Source organism: Pelophylax lessonae, assembly GCF_965119305.1.
Source record: "Pelophylax lessonae genome assembly, chromosome: 7".
Lineage (NCBI taxonomy): Eukaryota > Metazoa > Chordata > Amphibia > Anura > Ranidae > Pelophylax > Pelophylax lessonae.
This window is the reverse complement of record NC_138774.1, coordinates 54750258-54772377: the sequence shown is the minus strand read 5'-3', so window position 1 is coordinate 54772377 and position 22120 is coordinate 54750258. Positions and strand designations below refer to the sequence as shown.

Genomic DNA, 22120 nt, shown 5'->3' with positions numbered 1-22120 from the left:
TTTCAGCATCTGTAGTTTTGTGTGTCTGTGTTGTGTAAAAATGCCAACTAAATGCACAAGCATAATTATGATTGGAAGAGACAGTTCTGATTTTATTTACTGTTGTTTGCTAGGAGCGCAACTGAAGCTGCATTGTATCAATGTCTAACGAGACAAATTGCACTTTCCCAAAAGACTATGAAACCATCCTCTTTCCCATCATCTATGGCAGCGTTTTTGTGGTGGGATTGTTGGGAAACCTGACGGCGATCGGAGTTATTGTGCAGTTAATTAAAAAGAAAAACATCTTGGGCATCTATCTGGCCAATCTTTGTATTTCAGACCTACTGTACATCTTCACCCTCCCTGCCTGGATAGTCTACACTGCCAAAGAGGACTGGGTCTTCGGAACTCTAAGCTGTAAAATTGTGGGCTTCTTCTTCAACTCCAACCTTTACACCACTATTGCCTTTCTTAGCTGTATAGCCACAGATCGTTTTATTGCTACAGTTTTCCCGTTACGCTCACGGACCATTCGAAGCATGAGAAAAGCTTTGGTGATATGCGTTGTGGTTTGGTTGATCATTCTTGGCTCTCACTCCTATTTCTTGGGCAGAAACGACCTGTTTACCTCCATCCAAAATGTGAAATTGTGTTATGAGAAGTACCCTATGGAGCGGTGGATGGCTCATCTCAACTATTTTCGTATCTTTGTGGTTTTTCTCATCCCATTGGTTCTTCTGGTCTTTTCTTACTGCTCCATTATCATGGTGATACAGCGTACCTCTACCTTGGAGGCAGAGCAAAAAAGGAGGGTGACTGGCCTTCTTCTTTCCATGATCACCATCTTTATCATCTGCTACCTCCCCTACCATGTGGTCCTTTTCATCCGCTCATATGTGAGTGACATTAAATATGGCAGCTGTGACATAGAGGAGCGAGTTCGTCCAGCATACAGGATCTCTTTTACCCTCACCAGTGTCAGCAGTGCCTTAGACCCTTTCATTAATATATTTGTTAGTGATGGAGTAAAGCGAGACCTTATGATGGAACTACGAGCTATCTACTTTTGTTTGCTTTCCAGAGGTAAAAGAGAAAAAAACAAAACGGGGCGCCCTAATTTTGATTGCGATGATGCCCCAAAGAACAATGGACTTCTTTGCACACACCAAACCAAAGTACAGACACGGTTATAGATGAGGAAGGAAAAAAATGCAATTTGGATCTACAAAGAGATCTTTTGACATAGAAACTTGAAAATGTGATGTCCTAGGTTCCTGACCAACGCTATCCCTTTTTAATGGAGTAAGCTAGCTGCCAGTTTACAGTTTTCATGTCCATAAATTTGGTTTTAAACTTTTACTGAAGATATTGACCGCAAGAAAAGGAAACTTCTGATGCTGCTTTTTCTAAAGGAAAAATAAAACCGACCGATGGACTGCGTAGTAATACTTAATAATTGATACAGTATTAGAATGCTTTCATGGTGTTATAAGATGGTTGGGCCACAACAGAGAAAACCTACTGAACTAAAGGCCAAGTGTGATAAATTTATATTTCATAAAAAAATAGTTAATATTGATCTGTGTGTTTTTTAGGGCACACACTTGCACTTGCCATTGGTAATGAACACATTTCAGAATACAATGCAGTATTAGGGAGATTGGTACACTTTTCTCACATCTCTTTCATAATGTAAATGAATAGAGCACCAAATATTGTATGGTCTGTACAGTAACAATAATTGCATATTAGGGTCCGATTGGTCTCATTGAACTTATCTAATCCAGAGGCATCGATTTAAAGTATCTCTACCCAACAATGTTAATTTGGTCTACAGCGAATCTACCCACCAATACTGATTTGGTTAAGTCAGATCACCTGGAATCATTCTGTCACATTTCCATTTCTTTAAAGATTCTTTGACTTTTCCACTTTAGTTTGCTCTATTTGAGAGTAGCCATATGAAGGTTTTAATGTTAAGTAGCTGGTACAGACAATACATACTATATGAAGTTCATCTTGCTACGTTAGATGAGCAGAGTAGCACGGCAGGGAATCAAGTCATTCTTGGATATCGGCAATAGTATAGGAGCACAAATGTCCATAATATTTACTTTCCCAGTTTTTTTTTGATTTGCGTAGTAATAGTTTAATATAACATTTGATGGTCTTTTCAAAATCCAAGGAAAAATAAACCTATCTGGTCCAAAACAAGGTCTTGGTTAACAATACAGCGGATGTGAAGGCACCTTATGTTTCCCCGCAAGTACCTATGTTAGTCTGTAAATTAATTTCTGACTCTCCCTGAATTTCATGGATTTCGCACCCTAGCCATGCAGCAGTGTATAGTCAGAGCCTTTAGTGCCCACTGCGGTTCTAACATTAAAATATAGAATGGTGGGTGGAGGCATAGTGCCATTTAATGCTTTTAAGTGTAGAAGTAGAGGCCTTGTCCATAGTTTAGGATTGAAATCTAGTGAGCTTTACATAGGAACCAAAAGGTTTAAAGAATAACATGGGTACCTAATAATAAGTACTTTAGGAGTATTGTTGGCTTAGACAAGGTTTAGAAGCTGACATGTTCTCGCTAAACTGCACCTGTGCTAGTGAAGCGAATGATATGTAGCAAAAAAGGAGGCTAGGAAAGATGAACCCTGAATGCTTGCAGATCATTTGTAGTCAAATAAGAGAATGATTCCATGTCTGTACAACTTTATACCTCCTAACTATCCTGGATTCCGCGGGACTGACCTGGGATTTCAACAAAATCCCAGCATCTTGCAGATCCGGGCTGTGTCCAAGAGCCCAGTGCCAAAACACTGGTTCCAACACTTGGCTCCATTAATGAACCTCTCAGCGCTAAGGGAGATTATTCTCTCCAGGTTGCCTTTCCACTCGATCTCAGCAAGCAGAACTGAGATTTTTAGGTGATGGGGGATGCAGCCGCAGCCAACATGTAAACATTGAGATTGAGATCAGCCATGCAGCAATGGGATGGCAGCAAGCGTTTTGCAAGAACACCAGCTAGTGTTAAGCGAGTGTCAAATAGCTACACAGACCATAATAAAATGCTTTTTGTAGCGTTAGGGGAAGGCATGAACCCCTCCCCAATTTTTTATTTTTTTTTACTTTTTTTCCTATTGCAAATTGTGAGCAGGACAGGAAGTGAGGGTAACGGAGGACTAGAGTAGCCTTCAGATATTACACAAAATGCCTTTTTCTGGGGATATAGCACTAAACAAATTAGTTATATGTAATGGTGTGTATGGGCAATATCAATGGCAGAGCGGGCAGAAGGGGGCCAGCGAGCAGCGCTACTTTTCTTACAAGCAACAACGGCTGTTACCCTTCACACCACCAGAACGGTTCAGGTGGCTGTGAAGGAAGCACTGAATGGAAGATGTTTTATGAGAAGCCGCTGTCTGCAGATAATGGAGTATACACCATTACACATAGCTAGGGTGTTTAGTGCTGTATCATTAAAAAATAATAGACAAATTAGCTTCAGCTTTAAATACAGAGTTGGCCTCCCCTATTCTTTACCTTCACAACCATCATGTTGACTGGCAAATCACCAAATGTGGTTTTCTTTTCTGTTCACAGGGTAGTGTCTATTGGACATCTAAGCTGGCCATACACTTGTAGATTTGAACAGTTACATGAACATTCTTATAAAAATTCTTATCAGTTCATTCAGGGACTTGACAAATGTCATCGTAAAAAACTTCAAAATTGTGTTTTTCCTTTTAACATTCTATTTTGGTCTGAATTTAAGTTCCCAAATGAGAACTGTATTCACTTGGGGAAAAACATTTCCATACCAGCTTCTTTGAATTTTCCCATCACTGTGGTCAAAAACGAACGATTCGAAAATCGAACATTTTTGAAATTAAGGTTTTGAACGTAATTCTTCTAGTGTATGGCCAGTTTTAGGGCTACATGCACATGGATGGTTTGGCCCATGTGCGTCAAATCCCGGGATTGTCAGGTGCCCAGCAGGCACTGATACACAGCATCCAGCCCTAAAATCTGACAGGCTGAAATACGTGACTGCTGAATGCTGTACTGAGAGGCATGCACATTTAGGCCATATGCATTCAGAGAACTTTGCCCCAAATGCAGAAATTTTTGGGCGTATATCCCTGAATGCATACTGGCCTAAACATGGGTATCATTCATTACAGCTTCCAGCCACTGCATATTTCATCCTGATTTTACAGGCTACTGGCAGCATGACTGGACACTGCACCTGTGCTACCAGACACCTGAAAACACTAGGATTTGATGCAGATGGACCAAACTGCCCATGTGCACAGGGGCCATCTGGCCATACATTATATAATTTTCTTTTCATTTTCTTTAGATTTACCTTCAACTATGTAGTGCAAGGGCCTGCCTGATTGCATACAAAAATTGTATAATGTATGGTCAGCCTTATGGATCTTCCCATACATAAAACCAGGTAAAGGGCTAGTGTACACAGGCTTCTGAGATCAGATAGTGATTCTTTTCTCCTTACAAGACCATCTTAAATATCTAATAAAAAATGCATGTAAAATGCCCATGTATACTAGGTCTTCTAGTAGTGCTGGATTGCTGGACCTGCTGCTGCTACATGGCTGGTTTTAGAAAATGTAAAATTTTTGCGACCTGTATATGGTACTTTAAAAATATTGTACAAAGTATTATATTTATGTATGTATGTATGTATTGAGTATTATGCATTTATGTAGGAATAAAATTGCCATTCTTTTGTTTTATCAAACCTGAGTCCATGGATACATTACTGGGTGTCAAATGTATGTCTTTTATACACTGCTCAAAAAAATCAAGGGAACGCTTATTAATCTGAATATAGCATCAATTCAGTTAAACTCCTGGGATATTGATCTGGTCAGTTAAATAGCAGAGGGGGTTGTTAATCAGTTTTAGCTGCTTTGGTGTTAAGGAAATGAACAACAAGTGCACTAGATGGGAAACAATGAGAGGACCTCCAAACGCTAGTTTTGCATTTGGCTAGGGTCAGTGTCACTACTGGTAGCATGAGGCGATACCTGGACCCTATAGAGGTTGCACAGGCAGTCCAACTCCTCCAGGATGGCACATCGATGCATGCCATTGCCAGAAGGTTGGCTTTGTCTCCCACCATAGTCTCAAGAGCATGGAGGAGATTCCAGGAGACAGGCAGTTACTCTAGGAGAGCTGGACAGGGCCGTAGAAGGTCCTTAGTCATCAGGACCGGTATCTTCTCCTTTGTGCAAGGAGTTACAGGATGAGCACTGCCAGAGCCCTACAAAATTACCTCCAGCAGGCCACTGGTGTGAATGTCTCTGACCAAACAATCAGAAAGAGACTTTGAGGGTGGCCTGAGGGCCAGACATCCTCTAGTGGGCCCTGTGCTCACTGCCGGGCACCATGGAGCTCGATTGGCATTTGCCATTGAACACCAGAATTTTCCAGGTCCACCATTGGCGCCCTGTGATTTTCACAGATAAAAGCAGGTTCACCCCAAGCACATGTGACAAATGTGAAAGGGTCCGGAGAAGCCATGGAGAACTTTTTGCTGCCTGTAACATCATTCAGCATGACTGGTTTAGTGGTGGGTCAGTGATGGTCTGGGGAGGCATATCCATGGAGGGACGCACACACCTCCTACAGGCTAGACAATGGCACCCTGGCCATTAGGTATTGGGATGAAATCCTTGGACCCATTGTCAGACTCTACGCTGGTGAAATGGGTCCTGGGTTCCTACTGGTGCACGACAATGCCCGGCCTCATGTGGCGAGAGTGTGCAGCCATTTCCTGGAGGATGAAGGAATTGATACCATTAAATGGCCCCCATGCTTGCCTGACCTAAATCCATTAGAACACCTCTGGGACATTATGTTTTAGTCCATCTGACGCCACCAGTTTGCACCTCAGCTTGTTCAGGAACTCAGTGATGCACTGGTCCAGATCTGGGAAGAAATACCCCAGGACACCATCCATCGTCTCATTAGGAGCATGCCCTGAAGTTGTCAGGCATACATACAAGGAAGTGGGGGCCATACAAACTACTGAGTACCATTTTGAGTTGCCGCAATGAAATTTCAGCAAAATGGACTAGCCTGTTGCATCATTTTATTTTTCACTTTGATTTTCGGGGTGTCTTTTAAATTCAGCCCTCTGTAGGTTGATAATTTTCTTTAGCATCAAACGATGTGGAATCCTTTCCTTCCTAACACATTACCCAGTCTATATCAGTATAGATATCTAGCATGATATTTTTCACCATTGAGATGTGATGTGTTTTCAAAGTTTTCCTTTAATTTTTTTTTTTTAGCAGTATAGTAGGGTGACCTGACATTCCTCATTTTCAGGGAAAGCCCCCTATTTCAGGAGGGTGTCCCTGTGAGCTGTTGACAACCCTCACACTGCCCTTCACTCTCACCAAATTATCTATGTTTTTATATGCAAAAACTGAGACTTGATCCTATATATAGTGGTGCCACATCCAATAATATAGAAAAGTAAAAAGTGTGTGTGTGTGTGTGTGTGTGTGTGTGGGGGGGGGGGGGGGAATATAACCCCCAAGAATGATAGGACTTTTAATGCATCTACTGATTAATCTTGTAAGAAAACGTACATTCCTTAATAGTATAAATACATGCAAAATGTATTAGTATAAAAGATCTAAATACATAAAAACCATCACTGAAATAAGGAAGCACAACAGTGCAACAACATGCTTCTGAACCAAAAGAACCCATAAGTGGTCCAACATACAGTAGGGTCTATGTCTGAATAATATCAAGATGGCCGACCTCCTATGCCTGGATCAGAAGGGTTCTAATGCACAAATCTACCAAAGGATCACTCCGTGTTTCGCTATGCAGCTTCTTCAGGGAATCCCATTGGAGTTCTATAGGACAGAGGGCACCCAACGATCTCCTGGATGGGCGCTGCAAGATAGCAGTAGCGGAGGGATTGTTCCAACCAGAACTAACCAGTATGTATATACAGTATCTCACAAAAGTTAGTACACCCCTCACATTTTTGTAAATATTTTATTACATCTTTTCATGTGACAACACTGAAGAAATGACACTTTGCTACAATGTAAAGTAGTGAGTGTACAGCTTGTATAACAGTGTAAATTTGCTGTCCCCTCAAAATAACTCAACACAGCCATTAATGTCTAAACCGCTGGTAACAAAAGCGAGTTACCCCTAAGTGACAATGTCCAAATAGGGACCAATTAGCCAATGTTCCCTCCCTGGTGTCATGCGACTTGTTAGTGTTACAAGGTCTCAGGTGTGAATGGGGAGCAGGTGTGTTAAATTTGGTGTTATCGCTTTCACACTATCACATACCTGGCGGATGGAGCCTGAATATGCGGAGGAAGGCCTCTCTTACACCTCTGACTCGGGGCCCCTGGTAGTGTAAACAGGAGGCGCAGGAGTACAGAGTCGCACGAGTGCCTGATGGCGTGCTGGTGCTGGTTAATAGCAGAGTAGGATGTCAGGTGGCCACAGAACTCCAGTGGAGAGAAGGCAGCGGGTGTGACTGGGAGCTTCCAGGAACTGAAAGTAAGCAGAGTTAAACAAGCCGGGTCATACACAGGAAGAGCAGATCAGATGAAATCGTTGGAGCAGAAGGATGGTCAAGGTCAAGCCGAGGTCGATGCAGGCAGGAGGCAGGGGTGGTCAAAAGCAAGCCGGGTTGGTATTTCACAGGAGACAGGTAGCAGATGCAGGGAACAGGGGAAGCTGAAGACGAGACAGCACTGAACCTGTGTGCTGATCCAGCTTAAATAGTGCTCTTCCTTGATGAGAAGGGTGGAGCCAGGATTAGCCTGTGGGTTTAACTCATCCACTGCCAGAGCCTTCCTGACATGGCCCCCCCCCCCAATGGGCAGCCTCCGGATGCCCAACTGGGCCATTCTTGCTGGGTGGGCCCAGTTGAAAGCCTGTATGAGTCTTTTGGCATGGATATTTTCTTCAGGTTCCCAGGAATTGTCTTCAGGACCATACCCCTTCCATTTAATCAGGTACTGTACCTGATTCCTCCTTTTCCTGCAACCCATAATTGCTTCGACCTCAAATTCCTCTTCACCGTCCACAATTACTGGCTCGGGGGGACCTGTATTTCGCTCAGGAAAAGGATCAGGGGTGGCAGGTTTTAGCAGGGTGACATGAAAAACCGGGTGGATTTTAAAGGAAGCTGGTAGTTCCAATTCATAAAGCTACGTTGTTAATTCTCCTTTTTACTGGGAATGGTCCTACAAATCTAGGTCCCAATTTCCTTGAAGGACAGGCTAATTTCAGGTTAACTGTGGATAACCATACCTGATCGCCAGGTTCCAGGCGACGCTGAATTGAGCGGAGTGATGCATATAAAAAGAGTGACGTCCGCCCCTCCGCCCATACGCTGAGGAAGTCCCACCCACGGACGATACGCGTGCGCAAGGGGGAGGAGATCGTGACGTCACTCGTAGCCCCTGTTAGCAGAGCGTTCCGCTCTGTCTGGAGATCAGCTGGATTGCTGTACTGCTCGTTTTTGCATTACCTTGAAGTAAGAGGCTGTCCATTTGTTTTATTAATAAATTGTGGTGTTTGAAACATATTGCACTATGGTCTGCCCCCTTTCTATTACATGGGGATCGTTGTGAACACCTTTACAAAAAGGAGAGATGCCCTCTGTGATTGCTGTCCTGGTCAGGATTTTCACATTGCTGGGAGTGTACTTTTAAGGCTGTCTTTTCACAGCCTACAGGTGAGAGGCTAGCACCTCTGGTGAAGGATTGCACTGAACAAGCACTTGTGTCCTGTTTACTGATCAGCACTGAGCACTTTCATTGGGATTTCTTATTGGACTGTTTTCTCCTCTTTTTTTACAAGACTACTGCGTGCCATTCATAGACTTTTCATTTATCCATTGATGTTTTTATTGTCTTATTGTTTTAGCGCTGCACTTTTCACTATCAGGTTCCAGGATTAACTCCCCACGTCTCTTCTTGTCAAAGTTTCTTTTACTGTATTCCTGTGCCTTGGTAATTGCTTCCTGTAACAATTTATTGTTAGCCTCGAGGAAGGTTACTGTTTCCATCACAGCTGGAACGGGACATTCAGGGATAGAATTGGGAAGAAAAGATGGATGAAAACCATAGTTAGCAAAAAAAGGAGCTTGCTAGGTAGCTGAGTGTTTAGTATTGTTGTATGCAAACTCGGCTAATGGCAGCAGTTTTACCCAGTCATCTTGAGAGAAGGAGGAAAAGCACTGTAAGTATTGTTCCAGAGTCTGGTTCGTCCTTTCCGTCTGTCCATTTGTTTGAGGATGGTAGGCTGAGGAAAAGGATAACTCAATCTTCAGGGCCTCAGATAGAGCTTTCCAGAATCTTGAGGTGAATTGTACCCCTCGATCAGATACAGTATTATTTGGGACCCCATGAAGCCTCACAATTTCTTTAATGAACACTTGTGTTGTTTCCAACGCAGAAGGGGTGCCTTTCATGGGTAAGAAGTGTGCCATTTTAGAGAGCCGGTCGACGACTACAAAAATGGCTGTACACCCCTCAGAAGGGGGAAGTTCCACTATAAAGTCCATTGACACCATTTTCCAAGGTCTGTCTGGGATGGGCAGTGGTTTGAGCAAACCCCATGCTTTCGTCCTGCTGCTTTTGTTCCGGATACATGTGGTGCACGCCCCCACATATTTCCTACAGTCTTCCTGTAAATGGGGCCACCAAAATGTACGGAGTACTAATTCGGCTGTTTTGCTGGCCCCAAAATGTCCTGCCAACGCATGGTCATGGCACAGGTTCAGAACAGAAATGCGTACACCTTCCGGTACAAAGATCTTGTCCTGGTGCCATAATAGACCATCCCTGGTTTGTAAAGGTGTCTCAGGGAGCAAGGGAATTCCTACAGAAGCCTGCTTGATTCGAGAAATTAAGTCTTCCTGCAACAGGAGGAAGTTTCCGGGAGATAGAATGGTGTCCGGGAGATCAGTTTCTTCAGATTCTGCGAACATTCGGGATAGGGCATCTGGTTTAGTATTTTTTTGACACAGGTCTGTATGTTATGTGAAAGCAGAATCTCGCGAAGAACAATGCCCACCTGGCTTGACGTGGCCTCAGGCGTTTTGCTGTCCTTAAGTATTCCAGGTTCTTATGATCTGTAAAAATAAGAATAGGATGAGCTGCCCCTTCCAGAAGATATGTCCACTCCCCCAGTGCTGCCTTATTCGCTAGGAGTTCACGATCCCCTACATCGTAATTCCTCTCGGCTGGAGAGAGTTTACGGGGAAAAAAATGCAACTGGATGCAGAAGGCCCTTGGTTCCTTGGCGCTGGGAGAGTACTGCCCCTACTGCCGTTTCTGAAGCATCAACCTCCAGGACATATGGTAGAACCGGGTCAGGATGCTTAAGAATGGATGCTGACGTGAATAATTGTTTGAGGTTTTCATAGGCAGACTGGGCCTCAGCAGTCCAGGAGAACCTGTTGCCCTGTTTGGTTAATTGGGTAATAGGGGAAATGATGGTTGAAAATCCTCTGATGAATCTTCGATAGAAGTTTGCAAAACCAATGAAACGTTGGATTCCTTTTTAACAGTGGGAGCAGGCCAGTCCAGAATCGCAGCAACCTTCTGAGGGTCCATCTCTATGCCTCCGGTAGAAATTATCAGTCCCAGGAACTGGATGCTCAACCGCTCAAACTCACACTTCTCTGGTTTGGCGTATAGATCATGTTGTCGAAGACGAGTTAGCACCTTCCTTACATGTTCCCTGTGAATTTCCAAAGAAGAAGAGAATATCAAAATGTCGTCCAGATAGACAATAACAAAGGTCTAAAAAGTCTCGAAAAATATCATTGACAAAATGCTGAAATGTAGCAGGTGCATTACACAAACTGAAGGGCATCACCAGGTATTCAAAGTGCCCAAATCGGGTACGAAATGCCGTCTTCCATTCATCCCCGGCCCGTATGCGGACCAAGTTATACGCTCCTCGAAGATCCAGTTTTGTAAAGATCGTTGCTGATCTGAGTTTTTGAAAAAGTTTGGGTACCAAGGGTAAGGGGTACCGGTTCTTGATCGTGACTTTAAGTTCACGGTAGTCGACACAAAGTCGAAGGGAATGATCCTTCTTCTCAACAAATGTCCGCTCCGGCCGGAGAGGTGGAAGGGCGGATGAACCCCTTTTTCAAGCTTTTCATCAATATAGTCCTTTAGGGCCAAGAGTTCTGGTTCAGATAAGGGAAAAATCCTACCGAAAGGTACCTCAGCCCCGGGGAGTAACTTGATTGGACAGTCATAAGACTGGTGAGGAAGAAGAGTTTCCGCCCCCTTTTTGCTAAAGACATCCAGAAAGTCCAGGTAGGCAGTAGGAACAGATTTATAAACTTCGGAGTCTGAGTCCATACATAACAAAGGTGAACCAGGGGAATCTGATAAGCAGTGCTGGCAACAATATGAAGAGTTGAACTGGATCTCTTGTGTAATCCAATTGATGTGTGGGTTATGAGCCTGCAGCCACGGCATCCCCAAGATGATAGGAAACAAGGGTGAGGCGATGACATCAAGACATAAGAGTTCTTTATGGCAGGAAGCAATGATGACAGGTACTGGTATGGTCTCCTGTGAGACTAGTCCGGATTTAATAGCGGATCCGTCCGCAAGGTGAACAGAAAGCTTCCGAGTCTTGGGTTGCAGAGGGATCTGATGCTGGGCAGCAAAGGTTTGGTCAATAAAGCAACTACAGGCTCCTGAGTCAATTATAGCTGGAACCTGAATAACTCTTCCTGGGAACTGTAATAGAACAGAGAGATTTAGATGAGAAGAGTTGTTAAGCTGAGTGAAAGGCCTGGGAGGGGAGATAGACAGGCACTTACGGAGTTTGGCAGGACAGTTCCTCACGTAATGACCTGGTTCCCCGCAGTACATACACAGATTATTCAGACGCCTGCGTTGGCGTTCTTCCTGGGTGAGCGAGGGACGGAGTAGGCCGAGCTGCATAGGTTCAGCGAAATCACCAGCAGATCCTGAATTCTCAACGAGAGCGGGACCAGGAGGACTGGGGACCCGAGGAAGCATCCATACAGGGCGATAAACTCCGGTAGACCTCTCAGACCTGCGCTCCCTTAACCTCCGATCGATCTGAATAGAGAGCTTGATGAGATCATCCAGGGAATGTGGCACTCCAACTCTGGCAAGTTCATCCTTTAGGGATTCTGAGAGTCCCATACGAAACTGGTAACGGAGAGCTGCGTTATTCCAATTTGTATCTGCACTCCAACGTCTGAAATCAGAGACATAGTCCTCGACCGCTCTGCGGCCTTGTTGGAGAGAATAAAGCGCAGTTTCTGCAGTGGCGGTGCGTTGAGGGTCTTCATAAATCTGGGCCATGTCCTCAAAGAAGGAGGATAGAGTATTAAGGGAAGCAGCCTTCTGTTCCAATAGGCGGTGGGCCCATGACTGGGGCTCACCCAGTAGCAAGGAAACCACAAATCCAACCTTTGTGGTTTCCAATGAAAAGGTGCGAGGCTGTAGGGCAAAGTACAGTTCACAAGCAGTGCGGAAGGCTCTAAATTTGCTGCGGTCACCAGAGAATCTTTCTGGTGTAGGCACTCTGGGTTCTGGAGGTAACATCACAACTGATGGAGGTGGAGGATGAGGAAGCAGTACTGGGAGCAGAGGTAGTAGAGGAGAGGGATAGGAACCGGTCCTCCAGTTGAACATAACCTTCCTGTAAGCTTTTGTGTAAGGCCAGCCAGGTGTTGGCAAAGTTCATCCATGGGAGAGGTTCCTCGCTCAGGCTCAGACATGGCTGTCTCGTACTATCACATACCTGGCGGATGGAGCCTGAATATGCTGAGGAAGGCCTCTCTTACACCTCTGACTCAGGGCCCCTGGTAGTGTAAACAGGAGGCGCAGGAGTACAGAGTCACACGAGTGCCTGATGGCGTGCTGGTGCTGGTTAATAGCAGAGTAGGATGTCAGGTGGCCACAGAACTCCAGTGGAGAGAAGGCAGCGGGTGTGACTGGGAGCTTCCAGGAACTGAAAGTGAGTTAAACAAGCCGGGTCATACACAGGAAGAGCAGATCAGATGAAATCGTTGGAGCAGAAGGATGGTCAAGGTCAAGCCGAGGTCGATGCAGGCAGGAGGCAGGGGTGGTCAAAAGCAAGCCGGGTTGGTATTTCACAGGAGACAGGTAGCAGATGCAGGGAACAACAGGGGAAGCTGAAGACGAGACAGCACTGAACCTGTGTGCTGATCCAGCTTAAATAGTGCTCTTCCTTGATGAGAAGGGTGGAGCCAGGATTAGCCTGTGGGTTTAACTCATCCACTGCCAGAGCCTTCCTGACACACACTTATACTGGTCACTGGAAGTTCAAAATGGCACCCCATGGCAAAGAACTCTCTGAGGATCTGAAAAAAGAGTTGGTGCTCTACATAATGATGGCCTAGGCTATAAGAAGTTTGCCAAGACCCTGCCTGAAAATTACTTAGAACATTATCTATCTATTTTTTTTTTTTTAGCAGAGACCCTGGAGAATAAATGGAGAACATTACAATACTTTGTCACACCATATTTGCGCGTCTTACAATCGCAATTTTTTGGGAAAAAATACACTTTTTTTTTAAAACCAGCAGTGAAGTCTTGTGGCTTCAGAGCCGGCTTCCAACTGCGTATGCGCGAGCTGTGCTGCACTTTGTGATTGGTCCAGCATCCTTCTGGGACCAATGTGAGTCCCAGAAGGGTGCGGGGGAAGGAGGGGGGTGTTAAACTTCTGACTGAAAGTGTGGTGGTGGAAGTGTGGTGGTGGGTATCTGTAAAAATCAGATGCCTGCTCTCCCCGCCCCCCCCCCCCAAAAAAATAAAAAATGACAAATGTAAAGGCGGAGGGAGGCAGGAGAAAGAGTTGAACTTCCCTTTTGGGGGGGGCAGTATAAATATTTGCAGAGGGCCAGGTGACCTCTCTTTTTACCCAGTCTCTGGCCTGGGGTTGGTGTGTGAAAAGCAGCTGAGTGATGAGGCCTGTACATGTGCCTGGAGCAGAAGTTTGCCTGTCCAATGAGTCCTGGTGCTTGAGGCTCTGTGATCTGGGAGCTTGTCTGAGGACAGGAGAGGTCACTCTACATGAGGTCCCAGTTGAGGAACCAGTAGATAGCCTGGGAAAACATCAAGATAATTTACATCAAGAATACTGTCACTGAAAAGATTTGGTTGCTAATGGAGATGGCTGCTAATAACCACTTCATTACCGCACTATAGCCGAAAGACGGCTACAGCGCTGCTCTGTTCCGGGAGGACGTTGTCCTGGAACTACACCCCCCCGAGGTGCGTAAACAGACTTGACCGTTATCGGCAGTCTTTTTCTCAAATGCTGTCACAGCATGAGGAAAGTAGTACACAGATAATCAGGGCAGTGTCCATCAGTGCAGCCTATCATCAGTGCACATCAGCGAAAGAGAAAAATTACTTGTTTGCAAAAATTTTTAACCGAAACTAAAAAAAAAGGGAGGTTGTTGTTTGTTTTTTTTTTTTTTTTTTACAAACTTGTTGTTGGTCTTTTTTCGTTTTGTTTATCAAAAACTAAAAAACCCAGTGGTGTTTAAACACTTGACCTCCAGAAGGTTTACCCCGCTTCATGGCCAGGACATTTTTCGCGATATGGCACTGCATTACTTTAACAGACAATTACGCAGTCGTGGGACGCTGTACCTAAATAAATTGGATGTCCTTTGTTCTCACAAATGGAGCTTTCTTTTGGTGGTATTTGTTTACCTCTGTGGTTTTTATTTTTTGTGCTATAAACAAAAAAAACCGACAATTTTGAAAGACACAGACACAGCTCCTGATCATCTTAGTGCCGGTTCACACTTATGCGATGCGGGAAGGCTGCGAATTCGCAGCCTGTTCCCGCATCGCAAACGCACCCCTGGCATTTCGAATTGCCCCCTACAGGAATAGGACACTAGGCAGAAAAAGTCCCAGGGGGTATAATCCTCTCTGCTATAGGTACTCAGTTTTTGTTCTGCCTAGTCAGGAGTAAGGACCTAGTTCCTTGCTGGGATCTATGGTACTGGCAAATTTTTTCTTATTTTTTTCTCCTGTCTTTTTCCTGTGAGATCTGCAATCAACTTCCAGACTGGGCGATAGGCTGGATAATCTAGATCCAGTAGTCACCCCAGTCTGGCCAGCGAGCACGCGCAGACCTCAGCCTCACCAGACGGGGGCTGGCCTGCGGGTTAAACACCTCGCGAGGTCGCATACAACCGGGTCTCGGCCCGAGTTGCAGCATTCTTCCTGGCCGACAGCCCCCCATTTTGATGGTGAGGGGTTCTGTCTGGAGCGGTGCCCGCCTGGTTCCTGGTATAGTAGTAGCGGTCTCCCCCTGGAGGGTTTTGCGGTGGACGTGGGCCCCTCAATGGGACGGTCTGACCCCCGGGTACCCCTCCTTACTGTCAGCCGTCCCCCATCCTACCCTCCACTTATGCTGGGGCTGTGTGGGTGGTCTGGTCCACCTCCTGGGGTGGGGACGGGGTGCTATGCTGGTGATGGGTATGGGGGGGGGGGGTTGCGCCGCCGGCGAGTGGACATTCTGCTGTGCAGGGTGGGGGACCTAGGCCTGTCCTTGAGGCCTAGGGATCTCTTCTGGGTCCCTGGGAACCTCAATGTGCTGTCATTTTGTTGCAGCCTTGTACTGCAATGCACGGTGTTCATGTTTGTGTAGTCTGACGGCCATTTTGCTATAGAAAACAGCGGCGGTCAGGTTTGTAGAGCCTTCTGGGCGGCGTTTTCAGACGTGGGAGCCCCTCCTCATCCTCTGGTGCTAAATCCTGGATCCTTTCATTTCCTGATCGCCGCTCGTGCAGTGCAAATTCTTCTGGTGGCTGCGGTGCATGGTTTCTGCGGGGTGGTGAGTCGGGTGGGGTCCTCTCTCTTTTTCTGCTGAGGATCGATTGGTGCTCTGTGACTGGCACCCGAATGGTGCTGCCAGAGCGGTGGGGGTTGTTCCTTAGCAGTGTTTGTACTTTTTTTTTCCTGGGGTCCCCCTTTGGATCCCCATCTCCCCAACTGATCCCCTCTCTGAGGCTGCGGGGCCCTCCGGGTCCCCACCATCCATCGATGCACTGACGGCGGTCCTGGATTCCTTTGTGTCCTGGGTGAAGGTGGTTTTTTGACGACAGGCTGGCAAAAAGCACCCCCCGCCTTCCCTTGCCTCCTCTGTCTCATCAGATTCTGAATCTGATTCAGCGGCTGCGGGCATGGATCACCCTGCTGGGTCTGTAACCACACACCATGAATCCTCAGATAGTGAGGAGGATTCCTCCACTTCTGCAACCGCGCACAAAAATGTCGCACGCACTTCATTTTATCTGTGCATGAGACCTAAAGATGGAGGATGCAGCTGCGATGGAGGTGCAGGTTCTCTTTTGGCACTCACAAGCCATCCAGAGCGGCAAAGGTGTTCCCTTTCCCCTCCTATTTCGACAGAATTGTCACTAAAGCGTGGGGATGACCAAAGCGTCCCCTTGGGGTCCCTAAAGCGATTTGCTAGGCAATATCTCTGTTTCGGCAGTGATCTTTCGGCATGTCTTTTGGCTCAAATGCTGGTCTGCAGACCAGACTTCTAAAAAGGCCTTGACTTTTCAAGGACCTTTCTTCTGCAGGCTAGTAAGGACAAGGACACTCATCATAGACGTGGGCCATCCTCGGCTCAAAAGCAGTTTTTTCATCCCTCAGGGATGACTGAAAAGGGATCGAAGCCCTTCTGGGCCTCCTCCTGGAGGATCCAAGTGAACAGGGTCTGTCAAGTCGGGAGCGGGCTTTTCCAGACCCGCGGACAAGGCCCTTGGATGATGGTGTGCCCCCACCCGTATCTGGGGTGGGGGATGTTTTCGCTGGTTTCCGAACCTGAGGACTTCCCTGGTACATGACAAGTGGGTCCACAAGGTCATGTGGTCCGGCTAAAAGATAGAGTTTTGTTCTTACCCTCCGGAAAGGGTCTTCCTTCCAACGTGCGACTGTCCCTGGTCCGTTTTTATAGGCTCTTTTTGTGGCGGTGCTAGACCTTTTACTTTAAAGGGTGAGTGTCCCGGTTCGGTCTTCGGAACGTTTTCAGGGGTTTTACTCAAACCAGTTTACAGTTCCCAGGAAGAAAGGCAAGTTGCGTCCAATTCTGAACCTCAAAGCGCTGAACTGCTTTGTGCGGGTGCAGAAGGTCCATTCGTACGGTGGTGGCTTCCGTGCATCAGGGGGATTTTCTTGCCTCCATTGACCTCAAGAATGCTTACCTTCAAATTCCAATATGTGCTTTGCCGTGGGAGAGGAGCATTATCAATTTTGTGGGGTTACCCTTTTGGCCTCGCCTCCGCTCCTTGGGTCTTCACGAAAGTGTTGGCATTGAAACTTCAGCGGGGGATCGTGGTCCTGGGCTACTTGGACTAAGACTTCTACGCAGGATCGAGGCAGAAGGGATTTTGGTCATCTTAGTGGCCCCAGACTGGCCTCGCCGGCCCTGGTACGCCAATCTGGTGCGGCTGGTCACCAATGTTCCTTGGAAGCTTCCCCTCAGGGAGGATGTGCTGTCCCAAGGGCCAATCTTCCATCTTTCTTTACAGTCACTGGCTTTGATAGCTTGGCTGTTGAAAGCCAGGTGCTGAAGGATGGGTTTGTCTGAATCAGTGATTCCAACGCTGTTAAATCTACTTCTAGGAAGATCTAACCTCGCAGGTGAAAGACGTACATCTCGTGGTGTGAGTCTCTTGGGGTTCATCCTCGCTGGCTCGGATCTTGACCTTCCTTCAACGGGGGATTGAACAGAAATTGGCCTTGAATACCGTCAAGGGCCAGGTGTCGGCTTTCGCCATCTTCTTCCAATGACCCTTTGGCAGACACTCCCTGGTGCGTACCTTTCTTCAGGGTGTTCTAAATTTGGTTCCTCCAGTGCGGTCTCCGTTGCCGCCTTGGGACCTCAATTTGGTGCTTTCAGTCCTCCAGGAGCCTCCCTTTGAGAATCTTCAGGAGATTCCCTTGCTTACGCTATCTCAGAGGGTGGCTTTTTTGGTGGCTATCTCCTCTGCACACAGGGTGTCCGAACTGGCGGCATTATCCTGTCGTTGACCTTACTTGGTGATTCACAGAGATAAGGTGGTTCTTCGCCCCTGTCCATCGTTCCTTCCAAAGGTTGTCTCTGATTTCCATTTGAATGAAGACATTGTGTTGCCTTCCTTGTGTCCCAGGCCAAAACATCCTAAGGAAATTGCCTTGCATGCCTTGGATGTGGTTCGGGCAATTAGGGTGTACCTGGCAGCTACGGAGTCTTTTAGGAAGTCAGACCCACTATTTGTGCTTACAGATGGGCCTTGGAAAGGCCTATTCCATCAGGGGTCAGGTTCCTCCTTTCCCTATCAAGGCACACTCTACTTGGGCGCTCAGTGCCTCCTGGGCCTTCCGTCATCAGGCGTTGGTAATGCAGATTTGCAAGGCAGCCACCTGGTCATCGGTGCACACTTTTACAAAGTTCTATAAAGTGGATGCGTTGGCATCTGTGGATACTTCTTTTGGCCGCAAGGTTTTGCAGGCTGCTGTTTAGAGGACCTGGTCCTCTTAGGGTGTATTGTTTGTTTTCAGGTGGGCTCCAGTTGTTTTGGTTGAGCTCCTGTTGCCTGGTTGGCTACTGTTTTAGCCTTTTGGAATTTTTTGCTGTTCCCACCCCTCATGTTTAATACTGCTTTGGGACATCCCAATGGTTAAGTAGATCAGGAGCTGTGTCCATCAATAAATAAAAGGGAAAATGGGGTTTTTGACTTACTATAAAATCCATTTCTCCGATGTTTGACGGACACAGCACCCACCCCTCTGTGGAGTTTTAATACTTCTGACACTGCTTGTAACAAGAGTACCTATAGCAGAGAGGGGGAGTATACCCCCTGGGACTGCCTATAGGCGTTTTTTCCTGCCTAGTGTCCTACTCCTGTAGGGGGCAGTATAACCCAATGGTTAAGAAGATCAGGAGCTGTGTCCGTCAATAAACATCAGAGAAATAGATTTTACGGTAAGTCAAAAATCAAATTTTTTTTACTTTCAGCTATAAAACCTATCCAATAAAGAAATGTAAGAAATCTATTTTTTTTTTTTTTCATCAATTTAGGCCAATATGTTTTCTGCTACATATTTTTGGTAAAAAAAAAAAAATTCCAATAAGCGTATATTGATTGGTTTGCGCAAAAGCTTCTACAAATTATGTGGTATTTTTTATAGCATTTTTTTTTTTTTTTACTGGTAATGGCGGTGATCAGCGACTTATAGCGGGACTGCAACATTGCGCCAGACACTAAATTACACTTTTTTGATACTTTTTTGGGGACCAGTGACACCAATGCAGTGATCTGTGCTAAAAAATATGCACGGTCACTGAACTAATGACACCAACAGGGAAGGGGTTAAAACATCACCCACACAGTTAGCAAGCACTCCCATTTAACCGTTGATCGCCCCGATGTTAACCCCTTTCCTGCCAGTGTCATTAGTTCAGTGACCAGTGTTTTTTTTTTTTTTTTTTTTTTTTAGCACTGATCATTGTATTGGTGTTACTGGTCCCCAAAAAGTGCCACTTAAGCCCCGTACACACGTAGCGATTGTCGGCCGTAAATATTCGGCCGCCGAACGATCGGCCGATTGTCGGCTTGTTAGTATGATGCTTCCGACAACCGACAGCGACTTTTCGGCCGAACAGAATCTGTTGTGCAGGCATTAAAATTTTTGTTGGCCAACACCAGAACGGCCGATTGTTCGCCAGTCAGTACAGAATTCGGCCGACAAACAGCCGATTAGCAAGGCTGGGCATGCTCAGAAAAGAAAAAAAACACGGAAAGTTAACCATCACATGACATCACTTCTGCAGTCGGCTGTTGTTGGCCGACAAAATTAGTGTGCAGTCTTTTGCAGTTTTCAGCCGACATGACAGCCCTGGACAAAAGACGGCCGATCGTTCGGCCAACATTCGGGACGTGTTTACGGGGCTTTAGTGTCAGATTTGTCTGCCGCAATGTCGAAGTCCAGCTAAAAATTGCTGATCGCCGCCATAACTAGTAAAGAAAAATTTAAAAAATTTAAATTCCATAAATCTATCCCATAGATTTTAGACGCTATAACTTTTGCGCAAACCAATCAATATATGCTTATTGGGAATTTTTTTATACCAAAAACATGTAGCAGAATACATATTGGCCTAATTGATGAGGAAATTTTTTGTTTTTTTACATTTTTTTTATTGGGTATATTTTATAGCAGAAGGTCAAAAATATATATATTTTTTTCAAAATTGTCGGCCTTTTTTTTTGTTAAAAACCGTAGAGTTGATCAAATACCACCAAAAGAAAGCTCCATTTGTGGGAAAAAAAGCATATGTTTTATTTGGGTACAGCGTTGCATGACCGCGCAATTGTCAGTTAAAATAACGAAGTGCCGTAAAAAATGGCCTTGGCAGGAAAGGTGGTAAACCTTCCGGGGCTGAAGTGGGTAAAGTGACTAGTGATCATCTGTTCACATCACACTATAGTAAGTAAACTACACCTTGACGTAAAATGTCAGCCAACCCTCTTTCTGGGGGTTACCACCATACTTCTGGGGGTAGTACATTTTAACCAATTTTTTTTTGTTTGTTTTGCATGTTCCTGCAGTCATGTCAAAGCCAGGAGAAGTATAAAGAATGCCGACCTCAGCAGAGGTGACTTCTCCTATACAACGTGTTCTTGCCGAACCTTGTCTTGGAGTAAAACGCAACAAAAATCCTTGGATGATTCCTTTTTTTTTTTGTTTCACCCACATAAGATGCTGTTCTACACCGAGGTTTTTATACACTACCCTTCAGAGGACTGTAGCTTGAATTTCAGTCTTGCGTGTTGGAGGATATCTTCAGCTGCTTGTATCACAATTTCCCGTGAGCATTCTTTCTGATTGTCAGTTCCTAAAAATAAAAAAGTTCCCGGGAAAATAAATGTTGCCAGTTTGAGTAGTCATCGTGTTCACAAAGTAAAGTCCTTCTTGTATGCAAAGTTGGGTTATAAAAATTACCAACCAGCAGAGATGTATAGTAACGAAGTAGAACTACTTAAGTACTGTACTTAAGTACCGAAATGCGGTATCTGTACTTTCCTAGAGTAGAATTTTTTTCTCCTACTTCTACTTTTACTTCACTACATTTTTTCGATGATTTCGATACTTCTACTCAAGTATTTTTTTTTTGTGCTGCATAGTTACTCGTTACTTTTAAAAAAATTACCAGTGCCAGAACAGTAGATGGCAGGTTGCATAAAGCTCAAAAAAATGTGTATAATGTCATTTGTAAATCAGCGCATACGAAAATAAAGGCTGTGTATAATAAAAGCTGCTATACCAAATCTTTCCAATAAAAAGAAAATATGAAACAAACAAATAAATGGTGCTACAGCGCTTAAAGTGCATCAAGAAACTACTAACAAACACAGGTTAATCATTTGAATAAATCATTTGAAATAATAAAAACAATATGATGTTCAAACTTTTGACTTATTTCTTTAATATCTGCATAACACAGTACTTGTACTTCTACTTTCAGTACTTGAGTAGAATTTTTTTTTCAAAACTACTGGTACTTTTTACTTTTAGTACTTAAGTAGCAAATTTTTTGAAAAAACTACTTGCAATACTTAAGTAAAAAAAATGTTGAATACTTTAGTACTTCTACTTAAGTAACTTTTTCTGCGAGCACTTCCACTTCTACTCAAGTAATTTTTTGATCGAGCACTTGTACTTTTACTCAAGTAGAAATTTCGAGTACTTTATACAAGTCTGCCAACCAGTAGCTTTCCTGAGCTCCAGACGCCACACAATGTGTGTACATTGCCTGTACCTGCAAACCTATTCTCTGCCCTCCATGTTCTAACTAGTTTACAGAGATTTAACTGCTAAATGAGATCCAAAATCAAACACTGCATTCAAAATTCTGCAAAAATGCTTTTTGCATGATCACTTTAAACTGATGGCCTATGAATAAAAATTAGAATGGGAACCATAGTACAATTAATCCACCCCCATCCATGATCGATGGCAAGTATACATGTCTCTAGCCTTTGAGCATATAAAAAACGCTCAACAGAACCTTC

General features: G+C 45.0%; 1 protein-coding gene across 1 annotated transcript in view; it reads left to right on the top strand.

Moving 5' to 3' along the window:
* The window catches only part of LOC309560018 (uncharacterized protein), an 82376-nt gene that overhangs the window by 31296 nt on the left and 28960 nt on the right, over positions 1–22120 (top strand). The window contains exon 2 of the mRNA XM_082263513.1: positions 114–1157. Coding sequence (XP_082119639.1) covers positions 141–1157 — 1017 coding nt within the window. The 5' untranslated portion in view covers positions 114–140. The remainder of the gene's footprint in view (positions 1–113; positions 1158–22120) is intronic.